General features: G+C 38.6%; 1 protein-coding gene across 5 annotated transcripts in view; it reads left to right on the forward strand.

Annotated features, from left to right (window-relative positions):
• asic1b (acid-sensing (proton-gated) ion channel 1b) overlaps positions 1 to 14,490 on the forward strand; it is a 230,700-nt gene extending 216,210 nt beyond the window's left edge. For 4 of the 5 annotated variants that reach the window (XM_067396545.1, XM_067396542.1, XM_067396543.1 and 1 more), the window contains 6 exons: positions 1,722 to 1,778; positions 2,023 to 2,176; positions 4,024 to 4,115; positions 7,247 to 7,326; positions 10,692 to 10,793; positions 11,935 to 14,490. In XM_067396545.1, the coding sequence (XP_067252646.1) occupies positions 1,722 to 1,778; positions 2,023 to 2,176; positions 4,024 to 4,115; positions 7,247 to 7,326; positions 10,692 to 10,793; positions 11,935 to 12,030 (581 nt within the window). In that variant the 3' untranslated portion in view covers positions 12,031 to 14,490. Of the gene's footprint in view, positions 1 to 1,721; positions 1,779 to 2,022; positions 2,177 to 4,023; positions 4,116 to 7,246; positions 7,327 to 10,691; positions 10,798 to 11,934 lie in introns of all 5 variants that reach the window. The other variant, XM_067396544.1, reaches the window with a different exon arrangement.
• Positions 14,491 to 21,783: the final 7,293 nt, after the last annotated feature.

The raw sequence follows: 21,783 nt of genomic DNA on the forward strand, positions 1-21,783 counted from the left end.
TAAGAAAATGAAGTCTTTGTTAGCACTATTAAGCACTATTTTTTTTTTTTTTTTGTATAGTGACTGTTATTTGCATAACAATTAAGCACATTTCTCATCACTGTAATGAGTGTGGACATTTTACTTCAGGGTTTGTTTGTAATTCTCATTATTCTTAATGATTCTTATAATTAGATTCTAATTACTGTTATAAAGTCAGGAAAATTCTCTTTTGTCTCTATACTGACATCAGCTTAATGTAAAGGAAGCACACAAATACTTCTATGGTATGTGTACTTCATAATTTAAACAGATAACCTTTTATGTTGTTTTTTTTCCTGTAATTTTGCAATGCCTAATTCATGCTTAAATAAATAGTTATATATAATTATAATAAATTAATCCCTGTGTCCAGACTAGAGGTCTGCTACCCGGGTCTTGAAGAACTTGGGTCGGGTTTGGGTTAAGTTTTCATGAGTAGCTTCAATATCGGGTCGAGTTTGGGTTTGTAACTAAAAAAAAAAAAAAACTATGTAGGCTATATAAAATGTGCATGCCATCTGCTGTGTTGTTGCCAAAAGAGCGTGTGCGTTTGGGAGCACATTTATATATAATTTATATATTAACAGAACTGTTTTGGTTCTGTTTTTGTTCTGTTCTGTTTTTGAACTCTCTTTTGGTCACAATGCAGCACACGACACTCAAACCTTTAGCTATAAGTGTGACAAAAGATGACTGAGCAAAAACTTGTTACAGTGCCAAATGCAGGGAAAGCTGCGCTACAAATTCTACCCAATAAAAGGGAAAATATTCATCAGACACATTCACTCCTGTCTCTCAGAAATCAGAGCTAGCCTATTATTAACTAAAATACAACATCATACACATTTTCTACTATTTGATATATTTAAATGTTTTAAAAATGGTATGATAAGTGTATACTCTATGAATGAAATGAGCTCAGTGCGTCCGTAAATCAATTAGACGCGTCTCTCAGAAATCAGCTATGTCAAGAGCAGTGTACTATCATCTAAAACACTGCCTACATCATATACATTTAGTATTATTTGATGTGTATTTAAGTGTTTAAAACATTGTACAATATATAACATGATTGAGTGCAAACTATATGAATGAAATGAAGCAAGTCAAATAGTGGTGTTGCTGTCTCTGTGTGTCTCTTTACTACTATTTTTTTCTATTTAAACATTGTACGATGACCTTGTAACCAATAAATAGCTCAGTGGTTACATGCAGTGTGGGTCTTACAAAGCTTGTGATAGAAATAATGCATGTACATCTCTACAGCGACAGATTTCGGGTTCGGGCTTGAACTTTAACAGTACCGGTTGGGTCAGGTCAAACAATCTCGGGTACGGGCTTAAGTGTGTGCAAAGCTTTAGTCCAGACAAGATGATTTTCATAACTTTATTACAGTGATGGGAATCTAATGAAAATCACCATTAAATGTAATATAACAATGACAAGCAAATGAGGATTTGAGGCGGGAAATGTGTTTAATATTTATTAAATGCAAATCACAAAATAAGAAACCTTATGACCATGATATAGGCTTAACTTTCTTAATGGAAAATTTTATTTATTTTGATTATGGAGTTAAATATGACCTAGACATGTCCTTGGCAGGTTTCATGAGAGAACAATTATAAAATTAAAATGATATTTTACTGTTGCTGTTTCTGAGTTTTCTTCACTTATAGTCTCTGTTTCTCTGTCTTTAGGAGACGCTCCATATTGCACTCCGGAGCAGTATAAGGAATGTGCAGATCCAGCTTTAGGTAAGAAATCTGCCTCCTCCATCCAACCTTTCAGGCTAGAGGCCAGTTTTCCTCGCTGAACCCATCCAGTCCTCATTAGAGATAGCTGAACCTGAGGCCACGATGGGACAGCTCGATTTATGACCCCTCCTAACCTCTCCACCCACTTCCCCAGGACTTTTTTTACTTCTTCATCTGTCCCATTGTTTTCCATCTAGGATTTTTGAGGTTAAGAGAAATGTTCTATATTTTTCTCTGGCTGTAGATTTTCTGGTGGAGAGAGACAATGACTACTGCGTGTGCGAGACGCCATGCAACATGACACGCTATGGCAAAGAGCTGTCCTTCGTCAAGATCCCCAGCAAAGCCTCCGCCAAATACCTGGCCAAGAAGTACAACAAGTCGGAGCAGTACATTGCGTGAGTCTTGCTTGTCTCTGTAGTGCTGCTTACAAAATAGTATAAAAATTCAAGCAAAACAATCAATGTTTTGGCCAAGACGAGACATTTGTTGATTGGTTTATATCTCTTGTCAATTTTGTGCAGACACTTAAAATGAGAAATATTTACTTCAGCATAATGAGGAAAACTCTTTATCAGAAAATATATTTTGAAATAAGTTTATTTTTTCTGACCTCATTGGCACTTGTTTTTCTTTCATTTCCTTCTTAAGCATAAACTACATTTAGTGAGCTTTAAATGTGTGATTATGGTTGTTTGTGACGCCCTTAATGTTTCACCTCACATGTTTAATTGTCCAGACTGGCAGCTGTTTAGCGCCTCATCAGTAATTAACCGGGATCTTTGTCTGCCCTCACACAAGATCCAGACAGCCAATCATCTAAGCTGCTCGAAGCCCAGGCAACAGCATGGCAGACATGTAACACTTCACTGCCTTGACAAACACGCCAAGAAATGTCAGGAAATGTCTCCACATCCGCAACCATCTGGAACAACACGAATCCAAATTAAGTTTACAGAGCGAGGTCAAGAAAGTTAGTTTGGTGCTGTTTTCAACAGGCAGTTATACTAGTTTGGTGTGTTGATGTAATGTCAACATGAAATGTGCATTTAATATATGTTTGAATCGTTCATCTGTTTATGTTTTTCTTAAGGGAAAAAATTGTGTTCCAAAATTTGTATGAAACAAGAATGACTTTCCTTTTCAGCCAACGTGTTAACTATTACTTTAAAGCACTGGGTTGTGTCATTTCATGTTGACTTTCACAATAATTTGTGAAATCGTTGTCAGTCTAATTATACAAAAGAGTGACAATCAAAAACCCTTTTCTTGTATTTGTGTGAGCTAAATGGAGAAGAGCTATTTGCAGTAATTTACATTTATAAAATGAAAAGAGAAGTCATGTGGAACGGTTGTAAATTATTTGTAGTATTTTACATTCAGAACAGCAAAAGAGAAGTTGCTGAAGAACTTGGGGGAATTTAATCTTCTGAAGTAGACGGTTGAATGCCTCTATTTAGTTTTCTGCTTGTGCCCAAAGATATTGATGACTTTCCAGTGAATGGCTCAAAATCAGATCTGTGCTATGTTTTTTTTTTTAATTTAGGAAATGAATCAGAAGTAATCATCGATCTGCCATCACATCTACTTATCTTTGACAGTAATAGGGTTATGTATTAATCTAAAGCAGGGAGACTGATGTTTTGAACTCGGATGATGTAATTCCATAAAAGATGGTGTTTTTGATGTAATCTTAAAAGATGGTGTTTTTAATGCCTGGTTTTAAAATGGCACCTAATTAATATTCCTTGATAAACCTGCTACAAAAGTACCATTAAGTCTAACCTTTTCATTGTTTTTGGCTTCCAGGTATTTTTGAAAAGCTTGGGCAAACACTCATAAAATAACTGCAGCTGTCATCTGCAGCTTAATTCAACTTTTAATGTGTTCAATGAGGACCAAAATTAAACTTTCACACTGTCTGCAGTGAATGTGTAGAAGTTAAGAAGTTCAGTACATTCTAGCTATGATATAAACTCTGAAGTGCCAGGGCTTGATGGTGCAGAAGCGTTACAGAGGCGTTCAAACTCAACTCCAGCTGTGTCTAAAATAGCCCCAGGTCTCTGCTGGCTCCACTCCAACCATCTGCTTACAGCAGTGGTAGATTAGAGAATGAAATGCTGTGAATTTGCAGAGATTGAGGATTGATGCTTGGAGGGATGGTGTGAAGGATCCATTCGGGAGGGATGTGGAAGTAAGTGCAGTTGAGATATCCTCACCTTTCCCTTTCTGTTCTGCCCTTTAGAGAAAACATCCTGGTGTTGGACATCTTCTTCGAGGCCCTGAACTACGAGACCATCGAGCAGAAGAAAGCCTATGAGTTAGCTGGCCTTCTTGGTGAGCGACATTTTCCCAGATGTCAAGAGATGAATTCACAAGCCTCAGAATAATTAGATTTCTTGACATTTCCAGTGGTTATTTCACTGTGAAATTATAATTGTTTACAAAAATAGCCCTCTCAAAAAGAAGTCACAGTGATTCACTTTTTAGAAAGTCAGAGTAGCTTACTTATAGTGACACTAATCATGGATATGATTTATGATTAATCATATACACGATTAGTGTCACACTATAAGTAAGCAACTTACAGTGACACTAATCATGGATCATAATTAATCGTATCCAAAATAAAAGTTGTTTTTTACATAATATAATGTGTGTGTTGTTTATAATTATAATGTGTATATATATATATATATATATATATATATATATATATATATATACACATCATGTATGTATTTAAGAAAAATTAGTTCTTTTTATATATAAAATATGTATATTTATATTAGGGCTGTCATTTTAAATAGTTAATTCACCCAAAAATGAAAATTATATTATTAATTACTCACCCTCATGTTGTTCCACACCTGTAAGACCTTGTTCATCTTCAGAAACACAAATTAAGCTATTTTTGATGAAATCCAATGGCTCAGTGAGGCCTGCATTGCCACCAAGTTAATTTAATTTTTCAATGGCCTAAACATTTAAAACAGTTCATGTGACTACAGTGGTTCAACCTTAATGTTATGAAGCAACAAGAATACTTTTTTTGCACCAAAAAAAACTAAATAACGACTGTATTCAACAATATCTAGTGATTTCAAAACACTGCCTCATGAAGCTTTGCAAATCTTTTGTTTCAAATCAGTGGTTCAGATCTATGTAGTTCATCTGACATTTCATACAGCTGATTGATGATGAGCAGCAACTCACTGTGTGATGGAGCCAAGAATACAGTCAGAAAGTCAAGATATGGGGACAAAAAGTCCTGTTTGAATTTTTCTCATATTTAGATTATATGAGTTAAGCAATATCACATGAGTAACAAGTACAATATTGCACGAGTGCTGTTTTTGTCCCATATCCTATATAACGAGTGCAAATGTAATACTGATTTTATATAACAGTTCAGTAAATAAGATGTTAATATTGTGTTATATTAGACACAATATTGTCTATTTTGTTCAGTTTTGCCTATAAAAAATAAAGACGAAGCAGAACTGTTCATCTCCATGCAATGCACAGCAGTGCTTCATTTCTGAATCCGCGTTTTGAACGAACCGAGTGAAACCATTGATTCTGCAAACCATTCATTAAAGACTTGAATCGGTGCTACACAGACCGATAGGTGTATGATATCACAGTAAATCGAGAGTGATTCAAAAGCATATGGAGCCGTCTGCTCTGTAATAGCTCTCGCTGTACTTTGATGTCATACACTGATCGGTCTGTGCAGCGCTGCTTTATGTCCAACAAGCCTAAGAGAACATTTACTACACTCCTGAATGAATCAGCTGTTTGTATGAGTGGAATGAATTAATTAACGACTTAATCATTGACATTTACCGCCACCTACTGGTGGTTTTAGTTTCTTATTTAGAGTCTTATTTTATTTAAACAATAATTTCATATTTCCATATTCCATATAAAGGTATAGTTCACCCCAAAAATGAAAATTCAGTCATCATTTACTCCAAAAGTTCATGTGTAATAAATCATATGTTGAATCAAATATTTCTTTCTGAAGCTACTTTTTGTATGTCTGTTTGATGCTTTACACAATAATGACTTTAAATCAGGGGTCTCAAACTCAAATTGGCGGGAGGCCGTTTCTGTGATTGACACCTCATAGGAGGGCCATATTAACATTCAAGCGCAAGAAAGCGCAATATTTCAGAAAATTTACTTTCCTTTGCATTATTTCTCATTTTACTTTCATTAGGGCAACTGAAATGTTTTTATACCTAAACTATAAATATTTTATTTACCATACTAAATGTAAACAGCAGTGTCTCTCTCATTGTTACAGAGTGTAATATAATACTATTACTAATATAATACTACTAATATAGCCTACTAATATAATGCTATTAATTGCAATAGTCTGGTGCAACTTCGCACATCCAACAAAGTGCATGGAATAAAAAATATGTAATTTAGGAACAAAAACAGCAAAACGTGTGGCGTTGAGGGGTCAGAAATAAACAAAAAACTGGAGCTATATAACATTAAATCTTGCACTGAACAACACTGTACTGAACAAATACAATCCCTGAATACATTTGTACACTCTTCTGTTTCTTGACAGACACCTGCAGCGCTTGTGCTCACACAGCCTGAGACACGTTTGTCCAAGATGCCGTTTGAACATCGGTAACGTTGAATGGCTGCATCAGACGCGCTTCGGTGGTTTAAATCGACGCTCGTGACTTAAAGTCAAGAGCTTTTACTGTAATTTAGGCAAGCGCGCTCATAATAGAAGTGATGTGGTTGAGAGCGCGGTTCATGGTTGCGCATTGGAAAAATGGAGAATGCGGCGCGGTGCTGCTTATGTGATGCGATATGTGAATGCCCCTTAGAACGGCGACTTTTTCTTTGCATATCAGTCATAATGTCCCGCGGGCTGGCAGTTTGAGACCACTGCCATAAGTGATAACAAAATAAAACAAAAGTTTTAGAATAACTCGCGGGCCGCACTAACACTAAACTTTGATGTCAGGTGGGGGGCCACAAAATATCACGAGTTTGAGACCCCTGCTTTAAATTGTCTTTTGTAGTTAATTTCTCAGCCAAAATTAATGTGCGATTAAATTGAGAATTTAATTAATCGCCACAAAATGTAATTAATTAGATTAAAAATTTTAAATGCTTGACAGCCCTAATTTATATGTAATGTAAATATATACAGTATAAACATGGAAATATTTCTTAAATATGTACATACATGAATGTGTACTTAAATATACATAATAATTATAGACTGGAAACACACATATATTGTGTAAAAGCAAACTTTTATTTTGTATGAGATTAGTCACGATAAATTGTTTGACAGTCCTAATTTGAACATAAAAAAAAAAAACTACACAGAGCAGCTTGTAATTTTACAATTCATTCACACACTATATTCTGCAAAGCTTGTAAAGTGTGTTCAGGTGGCTAATTACTGAGCTAAACGGTTTCAGGTGACATTGGCGGACAGATGGGGCTGTTTATCGGGGCCAGTATCTTAACCGTCCTGGAGCTCTTTGACTATCTGTATGAGGTAAGACCTTCATGACTCAAATATAAACCTGCAGCTGTTATTTCTTACTATTTCTATGTATTAAAGACCCTTCAGAAACAATTGTGGAAATGTCTTAGTCACTCAAAATGGCATATGTTCTCCTCTCCCTTGTAATTGTGTTTGATATGACCTTCACAAAAGCAGTGCTCTCTTAACACTGGAGCTTTCTTCCACCCGAGAACCTTTGTCGCAATCAGAATCTGAATAAACAGAGTGTAAATGTAATATTATTTACCAAGCCTTTGCTCAGGATGTGATTGCTTAGGAGATATCAAAACCCTGAAGGCGAAGTGTGGAATTATCTTTTGATTGGGAAAATTGTCATCGGATGTGATAACAGGTAATTCAACAGGCAAGAAAGTAGAGCAGAGCAGAAGCAAACTACTAGAATTGTATTCAAAACCAGCCGCGGACTCAGTGTTGTTGACAGATGCAGTGCCTCAGGCATTACGAAGAAATCATTTTAGTGTGCATGCACACACTCTGTCATTAGCATCTTAATTAACCTACCTTCTGCAAAGATGTTACTGATATTGTGCTCTGATCTTCTGTTCAAGATGATTGATAACCATCGGTCTCATCTGCAGAAGGTATTACACACTTGGGTGGGCGATGTTGCGTATAACATTGCGACATCATTCATCCTTTTGACAATTTTCAGTGTATGTTTTTATATTTATGTATTTGTATCTTTTACATAAGACCGAGTTGATTCAAAATGTTAAAAATATAGAAAAATACCTGTGCATCGTGAGTCATAAATCATCACAGTATTCATGATTTTGCTTAATGTAAAATCAGCTGCATACTGGTAAACTTGTAAAACGCCCAGGCCTGCTATGCATCAAAACATATGACTGGAAAAACAGGGAGGCAATGCCAGGAGAGCTATTTTTCTTGCTGTCTCTGGCCCTCCTTGGGTATCTCGTTATGGCAGTGATTGATACCAGATCATGTGACCTTTTACAGGAAGTGCTGACTTGCACCTCTGCACTGCAGACTCATATTAGCCTGTGGAGAACAAAAAGCAAAGGCACAAGCATTCAAGATGTTTCTGCTGGAAGATAAAAGTGAAATACCGACATGTGAAAGGCATAGTTCACTCAAAAATGAAAAACCTGCTATAATTTACTAACCCTAATGTTGTTCCAAACCAGACTTTTTCTTCAGTAATGTTTAGCAGAATGTTCATGCAGCACAATCTCAAAGTTTTTTGATGCCTGATTTTCCTTTATCAGAATAAATATGAAACCATCCAAAACACCTATTTCATTCTTACCGAAATCACACATTATGTTGTAATTATGATTATGATGTACAAACCTTTTTGGAGAACTTGAAGGTGGTGAGCAAGGCCTGGGATCAAGTCTTCTGAAGTACTATGATAGTTTTGCATGAGGAACATATTGAAAGTTGTTATTTAGCAATTGAGTAATTTAAGTCATTTTTAGTGATTTATCATGCCAGAATAGATGCTTTCAGATGGGGAACCTTTACCCAAAACCATTCTTGTGGAAAATATAAATATACCTAGTTTTGATAAATTGACACTCAGCGTAAATATTCCCTTGTGTCTGGTTCAGACTCGACGGCAGGCTCTGAGTATTACCAGTGACATTAGGACACAGATGGAAGACAGCTTGTCAGATATGGCAGGTAGAAACTGGCGTCGTTTGCAGAAAATGAGGCACAAATACTGTCACTTCCAAGACTTGTGTTTGTATAATCCTGCTGGTTTAAACTGACTTCTGAAACATGACAGCTGAAAGCCAATAACAAACAAACAAACATCATCCATCCATCATGTTGTTCTGTGTGTCAGGAGGCCCTCATGGGGAATGGGGGAAATGCCCCAGTTACAAGTTCAGATCAGCATCTTCATATTTGTCTGTCTCTAGAAAGCAGCATTTGAGGACAGAAGAAAATGTTGACTTCCTGGAAAATGTTTATTTTGAATGTGTGCTTTACTTTTGGAAACAAGATGCAAATAGGACTAGACGAGCCTTACATTTACAAACCCACAAGTGTTTAGTTGGATGCATCCATGTCATCCGTGTACAACTTAATCTCACTGGATGTTTTTCTGTGGTTATTTTTGGATATTATCACATTTAAATTTAAGTATTTGTTCATTTAAGCCAGGCACAGACTACAGGAGTTTTTAAAACCTGACCGATTATGAAATCTGGTTGATCAAAACCAAGGTGATTTCTCACCAGCTCTTCTCTTTGTCCGTACAGTTGTGTCATGTTTTCAAAGACAAGTTATACTAGCAGTCGAGTTGTTGCAACACTTCCCCACGCGTTCCACCATCTCTGCTGTTCAACGGACCCACGCAGCACCTTGTTTCATGGTCGCAATTTCAAAAAGTGCTCTCATTCACTCTCATTGGCTATTGTGAAAGAACTGATGTAATCATAGTGGTAATCCTGATTTAAAATCCTAAATATCAAACATGCATCGATGCGTTCATGAGCAGATTGAGAGAATAAAGACTTGTAAACACCTCACGTTACCAGATAATCTACACCGAACGCAACTGTTTCCACCTCGTTTTAAGATGTGTTTTGGTCGATTGGATCACAAGTGGACGAGGGAGAAACACCCATTTACACTCAATGTTTTAATCCATCTCTTTTGTCCACTTTCAACCACTTCGTGGGTAAATGTATGGGGTTTTTTGGATCTTTGGATCTAACGGACAAAATAAGCTTGCGCAGTTTACATATGACAAACATACGGAGAGTAGCAGCTTTCGTTTCTGACAGCCCCAAGACCGGCCGAACACGGTGAGTGCGTGTTTGAGATTGGAATTGTGAACGTTGTGCTTGGTACATTTTTCATCTTCAAACCAAACTTGTGCCTTCATCTGACAAAGTTTATATCCTGTCTGGCTAGCGCACTTTCAATAATGTTTACTCATTAGGTCAGTAGGCGGAGAGTCTTTAGTGGCTGTTCGATCACGTGAGCGTTTCCACTACAAAAGCAATCCGGTCGAATCTGTTTTCGACTGCCTCTAGAAGTTGTCAAAAGTGGAAAAGCTCATAAAGTTTTAGACCCCATTTACACTTGTATTTAGCGTCATCCACTTGTGAAAACGCTTCTTAATGCCAGGTATAAACAGGGACTCTATTGTTTGGAGGAATAAATCGGCCTAAAACTCCTTTAGTCTGAGCCCGCCATTACTCTTTTTTTCTGCAAATGTTTATCCTCAATTACATCCGTGAAAAAGATGAAATCCCTCATCTTTATCAATTGCTCTCCACTATGACCATCTACTGCAGATATAATAGTGTGAACTAAGCAGCAGTTCCAATGTGCAGGTTTATTTTCTCTCTTCACAGGTGATCAAGTTCAAACTGTGTCGCTGCGCCAAGAAGAAACACCAGCGGAGAGACAACAATGAGCGAGGAGCTGTTCTCAGCCTGGATGACGTGAAGCGCCACGTCAGTAACTATCACATCAGTATCTGTACTAACAGACAATAAAGGCTATGTTTTGGAATAGCATACATACTGCCATAATACTCATACTTTTAGCATCATCTTGAGTCACTGTTTGATTGGACTGACAAAGGTTCAGACATTTTTACACAAAACTGGATTTGAAATGCATTTTTATCTCCATAGATAGCAACTCATATGTGCAACTTGGGGTGTGACGGGACACTTAGCGCTCGAAATGAGACACAAGATTAAGTTCAAGAGAACGAGACGAGACAAGATCTTTGCACAGTATTTTTAAGAAATCAGTCGACTTTTATCAGTGTTAGTCCCTAACCAAAAGGGTTTTGCCACAAACTCAACTGACTGGCTTCTCTCTTCTATAATTTCTCTTCAGACCTTACTGTACATGAATTATGAGCTTCCAGAGAGTCTGATTGAGGCTGCGTGTCCTAATTGAACTCCTTTCCACAAATTGAACATAGAAATAAAAAGTTTAAATAAAAAGTAAGGTTTTTTTTAGTCTTATTAAGTGCAACCAAAATCAAAGTACTCAATATTCAAATTGCAAACATAAAACAAAACAGAGACCAGAGCTAAGAGTTGGTTACAACTACACAGCCCAGCCTAAGGTTTGATACTGGGAGAGAGGCTATTGTATGTAGCCTAATTTTACTCGCATCCGGGAGCTCGCGTTTTACTTTCACTTTCTAATTTGTGCTCGCTTGTACTCTGTGTATAGGGAGTGGTGGTGCTGGGTGCCCATTCTAAATATTTATCAGATGCTTAGGCTCTGTTGCGTAACGAATCCTCCGTCATGGTCTTGTCAGTCATCTCATGACTGGTTTTTATTTGTATTGATAAAAAAGCAAAACAACAGGGGAGGTGGTGGGTGCCATAATGTGGCATATTCCATGCTAATTTCACCCTCATGCAAAGACAGCTTTTCGCTCGGCGAGGAATCTCGTCACATTTTAATATCACAAGATCTCACGGCACAAGATCTCGTCTCACCCCTAATAGTTACTGCTGCATACTGTTTAATGTTTCATGTATTATTCTCAAAAAATACTGCGTTCAAAACTGCCTCGTAGGCAGTATTTAGTTTATACAGTGCAGATTCTGATTATCTGTTTTCTCTCAGGCTCCCTGTGACAATCTTCGTACTCCGTCAACCTACCCAGCCAACATGCTACCTCACCATCCTGGCCAGGGCAACTTCGAAGACTTCACCTGCTGAGCTTAAAGCGAGAGCAGCCTGTCTGACAGAGAACAACCAAAGCCGATCACATCAGTACGGACTCCATTCACAACCGGACATTACAGAGAAACCTTCTGGATCTGCTGCACACGGGAAAACCACCATGTCCTGAGATATATAACCTGACAACGGAGGAATGGTACCAATCAACAGTGCATTTTCACTAACATGTTACATGGAAATGTGCAAAACTTTTAATGTTTTTTGAACATTTAAAGGAAATACTGCCTCAAAAACAAAACTCCTTGAAGCCTCGTAAATGTGGAGCGATTTCCCCACGCCAAATTACACATAATGTGACTCGGACATCGAATAGCTTCTTGCAGCTGGACCCTGATGCCTTTTGTGTACATAGTGCCGGCTCTAAACTGTCTTCAGACCAGTGGCTTACGTAGATCGGTAGATAAATATAGCGCTTATTCACTGTATGTAGCCTCATTAGTCCATCTGCTGGATCGATTCAGTCTCAGTGTATCTCACGAGAATGTAACTTCCCAAACAAGGTGACCATTACATGCGTCATGGGGGGTTTAGGGACAGTGGAGGGTTTGGGTTCCGTATGACATTGTGTTACAGGTCTCATCTTGTAAATGCATGCTGGTCGTCCTGTGCATGTTTTTATTTTTATTTAGATTTCATTATTACTATCGCCAAGTTTGCCTCAATTATATACAGGTGTTGGAAGATGGTGTAAAGTTTGTTTTTGTGTGTATATGTGTGCGTGTGCAGGTTTTGCTGTTCTTGTGGGGCTGAAATTTCTCTGTGACCCCAGAAGAATAGGTAGATGACAAAAGCACCTTGTAAGAACATCTCTACAATGATACAACGGTTCAAAAAGAAACTAAAAAAATGTATAAATTCATATCTAAAAAAATGCCAAAAAGTTTTATTTTACGTTTAGGATTAGTCTAGTATAAGTAGCATATTTGATAAACAGTTGTTGTGAATGGAAAGTCCTCAAATGGATACAGTGGCCCCAAAAGATTTTTTGACACTCAAGTTAGAGTCCTGCACGGTTCCATTTTTGGAGACCCGCCCCCGCCCATACCCGCAAAGTTCAGCACCAGATCCGACCCGTCACCCGTGATAATATCAAAATTAAATCCGCACCCGCCCAGACCCGTTAATATTTGGCCCGTTAAATCACACGCTAAAATCATTCCAATTAAAGTGCTTTATTTTTTATCTCGCATCTCTCTCAACATCACAACAGCGTTATGAATGGGCTAATGAAACAGGCTAAAGTGCGATTTGTTTTGCACCATTCAAAACTTTATGGCATATAGCTGCAAAGCCGCTTATGATGTTATTTTCCTGATCTCGTATTACACCACACTTTCTCCACACATCCGATTTTGCCTTTAAAGACTACAATTTTATATACTCCACTCGCCAACTTTACTATTACTTCATCTATAGCTACTCCTGCAACGCTCGCTCCACCTAGGCTACGAGAAGCATCAACAAAAGTCGCACTTTTTCTTTGTGTAGTTTTTTTTAAGAAATTCAAACAATAAAAACCGTTTCGTTGCTCTTTAATGTGTCGTGACCATGGTGGTGACAGATTGCTGTAGCACCTCAGCTCAAAAGGCTCATAAACCGATCATCTCTTCCTACTAGTCCATTTATAGCATCAAATAAACATGAATGAACATGATAATCAATGTTGTTTCAAACGCGGAAAGATGTCAGTATACACAGTTTTTCAAGTTTAACTCCACCGAGGTTAATCTTCTAACTCCTGACTGCTTTGGTCGGACAAAATGGCGGATTACTTTTAGTCATTATTTGGGTAGCACACATATTCTGAATGTCTTCGGCAGAATTCAAATGAGCCATTTTAATCTAGATTAATCTAGATTAATTCCAAGATTACAGTGAGATTAATCTAGATTAAAAAAAATGTATCTATGCCCACCACTATAATTTAGACATACAAATATTGCACATATTTTTCATCCGCGCTATTACCCGCCCGCAAGAAGTTAATTATCCACCCGCATCCCCGCCCGTGAATTTTAGGAATGTCACAATCCACCCGTTTTAGCCACTTTTATGCAGGTACCCGACCCGTTGCAGGACTCTGACTCAAGTTACTCTTACAAATGTGGGGAAATGGTTGCATTAGAAAGCAGTTGCACATCTCAAATGCTGCGGTTTGATTTCTCTTTACTTGTCTTTGAATCAGCAGGTGTTTTTTAGTGGATTCTCCTGAAGTTCTTCATTTTTTTTTAATACCGTTTTCTTTTTCCTCTGTCTTTTAACACTTTCCTCTCTTTCCTCTTGTTTAAGAAACAAACTTTTTGTCAAATGTTTTTACACTTTCTTTGATATTTTGTGGCCAATTAAATGATATTCAGACATTTGTAAGTGTGACTTAAATGATTAGTTCACTTCAGAATTAAAATTTCCTGATAATTTACTCTCCCCCATGTCATCCAACATGTTCATGTCTTTCTTTCTTCAGTTGAAAAGAAATGAAGGTTTTTGAGGAAAACATTCCAGGATTTTTCTCTATATGGTGGACTTCAACAGTTACCAACGGGTTGAAGGTCCAAATTACAGTTTCAATGCAGCTTCAAAGAGCTCTACACGATCCCAGACGAGGAATAAGAGTCTTATCTAGTGAAACGATAGGTAATTTTCTGAAAAAATATATATAAAAATACATAAAATATAAAACTTTAACCACAAATGCTCGTCTTGCACTATCTCTGCGATGCGCCATGCATTACGTAATCATGTTGGAAAGTCCACGCGTGACGTAGGCAAAAACACAAAGACTAAGTCAAACGGCCTTTACAAAAAAAGGTAAAAACGATTTTGGATGATTTTGAAGCTGGAGGATAAAGGAGATTTTTCTTCCTACCGTGTTACTTCCACCTACATCACGTGTGACCTTTACGTAATGTGTGGCGCATCACAGAGCTAGTGTAAGATGAGCATATGTGGTTAAAAAGTAAATATTTTTTATATTTTTAGAAAATGAAAGATCGTTTCACTAGATAAGACCCTTATTCCTCAGCTGGGATCGTGTAGAGCTCTTTGAAGCTGCATTGAAACTGTCATTTGGACCTTCAACACATTGAACCCTGTTGAAGTCCACTATATGGAGAAAAATGCTGGAATGTTTTCCTCAAAAACCTTAATTTCTTTTCAACTGAATAAAGAAAGACGTAAAACATCTTGGATGACATGGGGGAGAGTAAATTATCAGGAAATTTTAATTCTGAAGTCAACTAATCCTTTAAGTGCCCAAATACTTTTAGGGCTGGTGTATGAATACATGATTACGTGTGCATGAAGGTGTGACTGAACATGAATGTGAGTGACGAATCTTTCATCATTTGCACGATGTTGCTGGTCTGTTTCTGGATGAAAACCTTTCCGGGATCAAGAATGTAACAAACCAAAGAGTTTGTATTGTTAGGTGGACCAGACCGATCGCTCGTACGAGATTCCAGTCATGAACGCTAACTATTCTAGTCGTGCGTGTGTATGTGTGCATGTGTGTTTGTTCATGTCTTTATTTTGATTGTTGATGAAAATTTAACTGTGCATTTAACAACTTATTATTTTTTATTTGAATTCTGTACTTGCGAGACGTATTTGTTAATGTCGCAAACTTCATATCAAAGCACAAATAAGACCACCGATATGTAAAGGTGATGTTAAAGAATGATAAAATATTCTTATCAGTGTTATCATGATAATCAGCAGATTCATTATTACTCTGGTAAACTTTCCTTTGTTTTCATTTTTTACTACAAACATACATATTGCCTGATAGTGCAGTCGGCAGATAATAGGCTGTTCTATTTATCTATGAAGGTATAATAAATATCATTCATAATTTTACAAATGTCTCACTGTAATTTTGTTCAGCTTTGTTCATGCTTAACATCAGAAGTGGGAGATTAGAGTCATAATTCTTCTGGATTCATCTATGTTACTGAATTATACTAGACTGCAACCTCGCTTTAACCATTATGCTTAAGATTCAAAATTGGAGAAGCGCTTTTACAGTATTTTAGTACAATTTTTCGCTTGCATCAGCAGGAGAACGCAGACCTTAAGAGAACTGGACATCGTGGAAATTATTCAGCTGCCGTATTCTTTAAAAAAATGGAATAAAAATGGTTTTGAATTTCAAGTGGTTCCCAATTCCCAGCCTTAATGTTCACTTACCTCAAAACTATTCATGAATTCAAACAGCAGGTAGAATTAATTTTGAACCTACATTATGGAAAGTAGAAACAGAGAGATGAAAGATGAAGGCAATGTTCGTGGGCATCAGACGGTATCAGGAAACACGGCATGAGTGCATGAGCTGATAGATCAAACCCAAGAGGAATAAGGGAAAAATCCAGGCATTAGACATCCATCAAGTTCATCAGAGGACATCCGACCTGACTCTTCTCTGGAAGATGTGTATTAAAGTAGCCTACTGGCATCTGAACCATTATTAAATATAAATAACAGTTCGCATTTATCTGGACTGCATTGTCCAAAGTCACCCGCAGGCTTTCGATCGGCCCTCGTGGTGGTCTAGCATATGCTCTGTTTGTTTAAAGGAAGTGGAGAACATCTCAAATGATTGATGAATGTCATTTCCTGCTATCGTCTCTGTGCTGATATGGGAGCTTCTCTGGCAGATGCAGGGAAGACTGCCAATGACTTCAGCCCCAACAGTCAGTGCATTGTAATGAGGATCTTGTAGTGCAACACTAGTACCTTTGAGACGTTCCTTCTTGTCCTACAAATGCATCAAATATATACATTTGGAAAGATGCATTTATTCTTGATTCACCACAGCTGCTACTCTTGTGAATGCACAATTTGTTCAGGGTTTGGAACCAATATCCTTCTAAGGTTACATCAAATTCACAAACCATCCATCATGAATAGTATGCAAAAGATTTTGTGCATCAATATCATAGACATACATTAAAAAAAAATAGTATTCAAATGTTACCTAAATGGTGTAGTATTTCAAAAGGGCTTTTCACATTTAAAATAGTTAACCCATTCTGGATTCTGAACCCTGGTCTTTATTCACGTTTCACACTGCTCATAATATACCCGGGGTTAACAGTTAATCCTGGGTATTCATGAGCTACTGTTTCACACTGCACATTCCTAAACCCTGGGTTAAAGTCCTTATTTGAATTTTCACAGCACGTGACCTGTTTACATAAAGGCTTAAACATAAAGACGAGCATTGCGTGTCGTCATATTACACATTGCTGACTGTAATCAAGTTTTTCTGAGTGAACTTTTCGAACTATAAAGGTAAGAATGAAATGGTTTCTTCACTCCAATTGTTGCGTTTTTACCATCGCCGTTTGACATTTTTCCTATCATACACGGAAACGACTGTGTATGATAGGAAAAGAAACGACAAAGCACGTGAATATAAGGCATGTGATTGGTTGTCAGTTTCTAAGAATTATAACACCGCATCGTTTCACACCATACAGGTTTGGCACTGGAAAAGCAACAACCATAACCCCGGGTAAAGGCTGATTTATACTTCTGTAACCTACACTGGAGCGTCTGTGCCGTATGCTGTGTGCCTGTTTTCATTTATACCCAACTTTACATATCTGTTAATCGACCCGTCTCCACCCCCTGGATCTAGATCCAACTCCACCCACTTTACATATCCCTTAACCTAAACATCTCCGCCCCCCTGGATCTACACTGTGTTCCAAATTATTATGCAAGAGACAAATCAGTAAGATTTCTGTACAATAAACATTAGTTTTTCTAAGAAAATGTTTTTTTGTTTATTTATCCATGTCTTTTTAGATAACTGGTATCAATCTCAGACAAAATAATTTGCCAGGTCTATGGAAACCCTACTTAGAGGTTGTTCCACATTATTAAGCAAGTCAGAGTTCTCATGCAATATGGAGAGGAAGAAAGATCTTTCTGAAGATGAAAAGCATGAAATGGTGCAATGTTGTGCAAAAGGCATGAAAACAACTAATATTGTGTGACACTGAATGGAGATTATCGAATTATCATAAGATTTGTGAGTGATTTAGAGCACAGCAGAACTCGGTCAGATAAAGGCTTATTAATGAAAGTTCCTGTCAAAAAAATTAATTCTATTAAAAGGGCAGCTATAAAAGAGCCAGTGTTGAACAGCAAACAGGTATTTGAAGCTGCTGGTGTCTCTGGAGTCTCAAGAAGCTCTCCATGCAGGCTGGCAGTTGTGTGTAAAGATGTATTTCAGCCACTCCAAACCAAACCTCACTAAGAGAAACATTTACACAACACAATCCTTTTGCACAACATTGCACCATTTCATGCTTTTCATCTTCAGAAAGATCTTTCTTCCTCCCAATGTTGCATGAGAACTGTGACTTGCTTAATAATGTGGAACAACCTCTAAGTAGGGTTCCCATAGACCTGGCAAATTATTTTGAGATTGATACCAGTTATCTAAATAGACATGGATAAATAAACAGACAAACATTTTCTTAGAGAAACTAAAATCTGAATGTTTATTGTACTGAAATCTTACTGATATGTCACTTGCATAATAATTTGGAACGCAGTGTAGATCCAACTCCTCCCACTTTACATATCCCTTAACCTAACTGTCTCCGACCCCTGGATCTAGATCCAATTCCTCCAACTTTACATATCCCTTAATCTACCCATCTTCGCCCCCCTGGATCATATCCCTTAACCTAACCGTCTCTGACCCCTGGATCTAGATCCAACTCCTCCCACTTTACATATCCCTTATCCTAACCGTCTCCACCCCCTGGATCATATCCCTTAACCTACCCGTCTCCGCCCCCTGGATCTAGATCCAATTCCTCCCACTTTACATATCCCTTATCCTAACCGTCTCCACCCCCTGGATCATATCCCTTAACCTACCCGTCTCCACCCCCTGGATCTAGATCCAACTCCTACCACTTTACATATCCCTTATCCTAACCGTCTCCACTCCCTGGATCATATCCCTTAACCTACCCGTCTCCGCCCCCTGGATCTAGATCCAATTCCTCCCACTTTACATATCCCTTATCCTAACCGTCTCCACCCCCTGGATCATATCCCTTAACCTACCCGTCTCCACCCCCTGGATCTAGATCCAACTCCTCCCACTTTACATATCCCTTATCCTAACCGTCTCCACTCCCTGGATCATATCCCTTAACCTACCCGTCTCCGCCCCCTGGATCTAGATCCAATTCCTCCCACTTTACATATCCCTTATCCTAACCGTCTCCACCCCCTGGATCATATCCCTTAACCTACCCGTCTCCACCCCCTGGATCTAGATCCAACTCCTCCCACTTTACATATCCCTTATCCTAACCGTCTCCACCCCCTGGATCATATCCCTTAACCTACCCGTCTCCGCCCCCTGGATCTAGATCCAACTCCTCCCACTTTACATATCCCTTATCCTAACCGTCTCCACCCCCTGGATCATATCCCTTAACCTACCCTTCTCCACCCCCTGGATCTAGATCAAACTCCTCCCACTTTACATATCCCTTAACCTAACTGTCTCCGACCCCTGGATCTAGATCCAATTCCTCCAACTTTACATATCCCTTAATCTACCCATCTTCGCCCCCCTGGATCATATCCCTTAACCTAACCGTCTCTAACCCCTGGATCTAGATCCAACTTCTCCCACTTTCTGTATCCCTTAACCTAACCGTCTCCGCCCCCTGGATCTAGATCCAATTCCTCCCACTTTACATATCCCTTATCCTAACCGTCTCCACCCCCTGGATCATATCCCTTAACCTACCCGTCTCCACCCCCTGGATCTAGATCCAACTCCTCCCACTTTACATATCCCTTATCCTAACCGTCTCCACCCCCTGGATCATATCCCTTAACCTACCCGTCTCCGCCCCCTGGATCTAGATCCAACTCCTCCCACTTTACATATCCCTTATCCTAACCGTCTCCACCCCCTGGATCATATCCCTTAACCTACCCTTCTCCACCCCCTGGATCTAGATCAAACTCCTCCCACTTTTCATATCCCTTAACCTAACCGTCTCCGCCCCCTGGATCTAGATCCAACTCCTCCCACTTTTCATATCCCTTAACCTAACCGTCTCCGCCCCCTGGATCTAGATCCAACTCCTCCCACTTTACATATCCCTTATCCTAACCGTCTCCACCCCCTGGATCATATCCCTTAACCTACCCTTCTCCACCCCCTGGATCTAGATCAAACTCCTCCCACTTTACATATCCCTTATCCTAACCGTCTCCACCTCCACTTTTCAAGAGCCTGACGTACACTTGACACTTGACGCAGAAGTAAAAATAAGCCTTAAAAGGTGGTACTAACCCCACATCTAAATTACAAATGTGAAACGCTTCTTTACCTGGGGTTAAATGCAGTGTTTAGAACGATGATAACCCGGGGTTAAGCGCAGTATGAAAAGCCCTAAAGTGTACATCATGCATGGGTTATTTTCAAAAAATACCCATAAAGGCTAATTTCTACTTCTGTCTCAAGTGTACGCCGTAGCCTACCTGTCAATTCTACATGGGCCGCAAGTGCTGTGATTGGTCTGCTAGAACCCCTCCCTCAGGTCAAACACCTGGCATGGAGAAGAGCGAGCATTTTCAACTTCCACAGGAGTGGAAATGTGCTCTGTTTCAGGGGACATGCGCCGTCAAACTGCAACAAAAGTTGTTGCCTATTTGCCACCATTATTGCTGAAGCTTCTCTGACAATGTACAAGACAAGATGCTTCTTCTTCGGCTTTTGCCTTGATACTCGACATGACAGCAGCTGCCTATTAGTGGTCTGCATGTTGCACGTCGACGCGGACAACGACACAGAAATAAAAAGCAACACAAAGCCTACAGCACAGAGGCTCCGGTGTAGGTTTGACGCAGCAGTATAAATCAGCCTTTACCCCTTGGACAACTAAGGAGGTCTAAGAATACCCCATGTTAAAAAAAGCCACGGTAGTGCCATGGCACCATGTCCATAAAAACTCAATCATACCATGGTACACAAAAAGGAGATTTCTCTCCAATGTGGAACAACATCGACTTCCTCCAGGCTAAACATCACACGTTTTATAGTTTGCGATAGATATATGTGAATAATTGAGTAGACTGACACTAATGTCCTTGTCACCTTATAGGTGCTACATTCCTATAAAGTATTATCACATTAGCTGTGTCACTTAATTTTTCAGATCATTTGAAACTGTGAAAATGGAAGTACCCTACGAGTCTCTTTGAGTTCATCACACTGGTACTCGCTCATTGAAAATGAGTTACTATTCATTTCCCATAATGCAACTGTCAGGAGTTTCTGCCCTTGTGCCAATTTATCCTGTCAGATCTCATGGCACAATTAAAAGCTGCAGCCGTTCGTCACTGATAAGAGTGTCATCGCGCTCTTTGAGAGGATTAATAATAACTCCAGAGACTGCAGCTTTTTAACCGGCTCCACTGGAGAGACCTTAATTCGCTTTCATGCCAGTTTTGCATATATCTATTATATTTAGAAGGTCCAGCATCTGTCTGTGTGAAGCATCTATCACCGATTGCACGTCAGATTCATCAGTGATAGTTTTGTGGAGAAGGATATGACGAACTACAAGATAGTAAAACTACAAAATCTTTAGCTTTGTTCACAAGCAGCAAAATTCTTAACATTTCAGATTTAGCTAACAGGAACAAATACATGAACAAACAACAGGAAAAAAGAAAAACTAT

This window comes from Chanodichthys erythropterus, chromosome 10, assembly GCF_024489055.1.
Source record: "Chanodichthys erythropterus isolate Z2021 chromosome 10, ASM2448905v1, whole genome shotgun sequence".
NCBI classification, from domain to species: Eukaryota; Metazoa; Chordata; class Actinopteri; order Cypriniformes; family Xenocyprididae; genus Chanodichthys; species Chanodichthys erythropterus.